A 4138-nucleotide genomic window follows, 5' to 3' on the forward strand; every position below is an offset into this window, starting at 1 on the left:
TGTGAGTTAAAAATGGCTCACTATTTGGCAGGTATTGCATTAAAATCACCCTTTTATTCATGCATTTATAACTGCTTATCAATGATTTATAATGCATTTGTAAGTGAGTTATTTGTCATTTATTAACACCTTTATAAACCCTTTATAAAGGGAACCTTAATGTAAAGTGTTACCATAAAAACAAACGGTGTCAGTAAAATGGATGATAGGAATAGATATTAATAGATACTGTTTTGTGTTGTTTTGTTTTTTTCTTCAGAAAATGAATGGTGACAAAAAGGTAACACTCATGGGGGACCTTTTCAATTTTAGTGTCTTGGAGGACTTATACAATTACAGCTACATCTTGAATGGTGAAGGAACTGTGTGTGGTCAGGAGGCTAGCATGTACTTTGATTCCATTTTTATTCCGGTCCTTTACTCTCTGGCGCTGGTAGTGGGGCTGGTTGGAAATGGGCTGGTTCTGGTGGTACTGTGGAAGAAGAGGATGAGCTTGAATGTTACCGACGTCTTCATCCTCCATCTGTGCTTAGCAGACATTCTGCTGCTGCTAACGCTGCCCTTCTGGGCTGTAGAGGCAGTGAAGGGATGGATCTTCGACACAGTGCTCTGCAAGCTGACTGGAGCTCTGTTCAAGGTGGGCAAATATGTCTTTGGGTCAAGAATTGTTAGTGGCAGTTTTCATGGCTTTGTGTTGATTTCATGAAATTATTTGGTCCACTGCTTTTCCATTTCATTGTTTCATGCACATCTTCAGTGATTAAATTGCATGAACTACAATATTCTATAGAACAGACATTCATTGGGAGGTAAAGAAACATTCAGCTTGGTCAAATGGTGTTATGTAGAACCATAAGAGGATCCCCATTCTCCTCCTTAGATTTTAGATATGTTACTCCACTCTAATATGTTTGCTATGAATTGGAATTTACTACAATGGCAAAAGCTGTTTTGAAGCACTTTTATGCTTTTCTGAAGTCAAAAAGTCTTGTGTGGAAGCCCTGGAATATTTTGTGTGTCATTTTACACATAAAAGGTTAACAAGTGATTTTTTCCACGCTAAAACACATATTGGTTACATCTTGTGGCTATACTATTAAAACAATATTTTACTGAGATTTTACTGATCGGCTCCATTCACTTCCATTGTTCCTCAGTGTAACCCAGATTTTTTTTTTAAGAAATTGAAAATATTTTTTTTGTGTTAAATTACATTATACCACAAATGCTGTTGAATAAAATGAGCTTGTACCAGGAATATTTCTTTAAGAATCAACTTTGGATTTGCAGTCTCTCATTGTCACTTCTTTCTCCATCAGATCAATTTCTACTGTGGCATTTTCATGCTGTCCTGCATCAGTCTTGACCGCTACCTGTCCATCGTCCACGCAGTGCAGATGTATTCTCGTAAAAAGCCAATGGTGACTCACTGTTGCTGCCTGATGGTCTGGCTCTTCTGCCTTCTGCTCTCCATTCCTGATTGGAAATTCCTTGTGGCCACTGAGGACTCCAGACGTCAGGATAAAACACAATGTGTTCCAGATTACCAGTCTGGTTCTTGGCTTCTGGTCACTCGGCTGCTCTACCATATTTTGGGTTTCATTCTTCCAGCACTAATAATGCTGTTCTGTTACTCTTGCATACTGCTGCGGCTGCGGCGTGGCTCCCAGTGCATGCAGAAGAAGAGGGCCATCCGTGTCATCATAGCCCTGGTACTGGCCTTCTTCATCAGCTGGACGCCCTACAACATCACCCTTATTGTTGACACCATACAAACCAACTGGACCCTCAATACCAGTAACCAAACATCCTGTGAAAGTGCCACAGCACTAGATGTAGCTCTCACAGCTACTTCAACATTGGGCTACTTACACTGCTGTGTCAACCCAGTGCTTTACGCTTTTGTGGGGGTGAAATTTCGCCAGCACCTGCTGGACATGCTGAGACCACTGGGCTTCACGCTGAAGGTCCCAGCAGGTCTGGTGTCACGGAAGAGCTCTGTATGGTCAGAGTCAGTGGACACCTCACACACGTCTGCTTTCTGAAACAATCACACTGATATATGTACAATCAGTCAGCATGTCATCTTTTTATGCAAACTTTAACATCTGTATCAGTCAGAGGAGTTTGGCTTTAATTATGCAAGCATTGCCGTTCACACCAAGGATGATGACTATAACAATAACTAGTCTTAATAATCATTATAATTGTATGAGAGTACTGAAGTCCACACCACCAATCATTGGAATCACTTTAAAAATGATTTTCTAGTTGATGAATGAGAAAAAACTTTGACTGCCAATCAGAATTCATGCAACTTTAAAGAGCTTGAGCATTTAAAGCTGCAGACGACAAAACTGTAGTGCACATTTATAATAAATTTCATTGTTCATTGGTGTGGACACTAATAGTTATCTTCATAGTTATCCTTATATTTATCGTTCTTGGAGTGAACAGATCTTAAGTCTCATGACAGTGCTTTTTAGTATGCACATGAATATAGAGCAGTCTTGTTTAATCTTACTTTCAGATATTTCTCTTTGCACATGTGACAGCTACTGTAATTTCTCAACTGTTTTGCATTTCTCAAGCATACTGACTCCTTACAGCTCACACATTTTAGGGAGAGATAAAAAGTTTATATTTTTGCCATGGCAGTTTTTTCCAATAAATCAGACTTTTGCCAGAAAATTTTTCTATTTTACTATTATACATTGTTATTGTGTGTATTGTCTAATGTGTTCCTGCATGATTTTGTTTGTTAATTGGCTTTTTTGTGATGTTATGGTGTATTTTTTTTTAATCTTGATTTGCTGTAAATACATTTTCGAAACATCCTTGTACTTGCACCAGGAATATTGCTTTAAAGGGTTAGTTCACCCAAAAATGAAAATTAGTCTGTGTTTTACTCACCCTCAAATCATCCTGTATGTGACTTTCTTCTTTCAGACGAATCCAATCGGAGTTATATAAAAAAGAATAAAGGCCTCCTGTAGCGAATCCATGCATTTTTGTAAGATAAATATCCATATTTCAAACATAATAAACACTTTTTTCTCTACTGGTTAATGCTTTTTCATATTTAGTAAAATGATTAAAAATGAGATAGTAATAAGTTACTGCTGTGGATATTCCAAATCATAGCAACCAAAGCATCTCAGCTGGAAAAACACTGTGCCACCAACGTGTTTCCAGCGTCACCAGCAGGTCGTTTTAAGAAAAGCGCCTGCCATTTTTTCAGCTTGCTAAAAACTCTTTGGTGGACACACGTTATTGAATATTTATTGTTAGGCATATGGCCTATTAGTCTTTTTTGCATTTATGCAATATACTGGAGCCAAACTTGAGAAAGTAGACCAGAATATTCCACTGCGTTCCTGGACACGCAATTTGCTTAGCTGTAATTCATAGGCGGGGATTATGCTAATTGTGAATGAGCGTGCACACGCGCCCTATTTACGAATTATTGGGATTCATTAACATACATGTTTAAATATCACATCGGATGTTTATGAAGCATTTGTGAATCCAGAGGAGAGTTTTCGGGAAGGTCTGTTTTACGTGCAAATTACTCCAAATTTACTCATATATTTACTCAAGTTTCATGAATGAGGTCCAATGTGTGCATTGCAGCAGGGTACATTAACCTGCTCAAAGAGGCCACCTCCACTAGGGAACATTATTGTCATGAAGGGGTGTACCTGGTCTGCAACAATGTTTAGGTAGGTAGCACATGTCAAATTTATGTCCACATGAATGGCCAGGGTTTCTCAGCTAAACATTGCCCAGTGCATCACACTCCCTCCACTGGCTTTTCGTTATCTCACTATGCATCCTGGTGCCATCACGTCCCCAGGTAAAAGGCGCACACATACAGTACAGCTGTCCATGTGATGTAAAAGAAAACTGGACTCAACATATGAGGCGACCTTCTACCACCACTCCAATGTCCAGGTCTGACGCTCAAGTGCCCATTGTAGGCGCTTTCAATGAGGGACATGGTCATTGTAGGCACTCTGATTGGTCTGCGGCTACACAGCCCCATACGCAGCAGAGGGCGATGCACTGTGTTATGACACATTCCTCCCATAACTATCATTAAAATTTTGTGTGACTTGTGCCACAGTAGACCTTCTGT

General features: G+C 39.4%; 1 protein-coding gene across 2 annotated transcripts in view; it reads left to right on the forward strand.

Annotated features, from left to right (window-relative positions):
- The window catches only part of LOC107717413 (C-X-C chemokine receptor type 3-like), a 7890-nt gene extending 5208 nt beyond the window's left edge, over window positions 1–2682 (forward strand). The window contains exons 2-4 of one of the 2 annotated variants that reach the window (XM_016524145.1): window positions 260–353; window positions 438–637; window positions 1320–2682. In XM_016524145.1, coding sequence (XP_016379631.1) covers window positions 263–353; window positions 438–637; window positions 1320–2045 — 1017 coding nt within the window. In that variant the 5' untranslated portion in view covers window positions 260–262 and the 3' untranslated portion in view covers window positions 2046–2682. Of the gene's footprint in view, window positions 1–259; window positions 638–1319 lie in introns of both variants that reach the window. The other variant, XM_016524144.1, reaches the window with a different exon arrangement.
- The last annotated feature ends 1456 nt before the right edge of the window (window positions 2683–4138 follow it).

Source organism: Sinocyclocheilus rhinocerous, unplaced genomic scaffold (assembly GCF_001515625.1).
Source record: "Sinocyclocheilus rhinocerous isolate Xijiao unplaced genomic scaffold, SAMN03320098_v1.1 scaffold1622, whole genome shotgun sequence".
NCBI lineage: Eukaryota > Metazoa > Chordata > Actinopteri > Cypriniformes > Cyprinidae > Sinocyclocheilus > Sinocyclocheilus rhinocerous.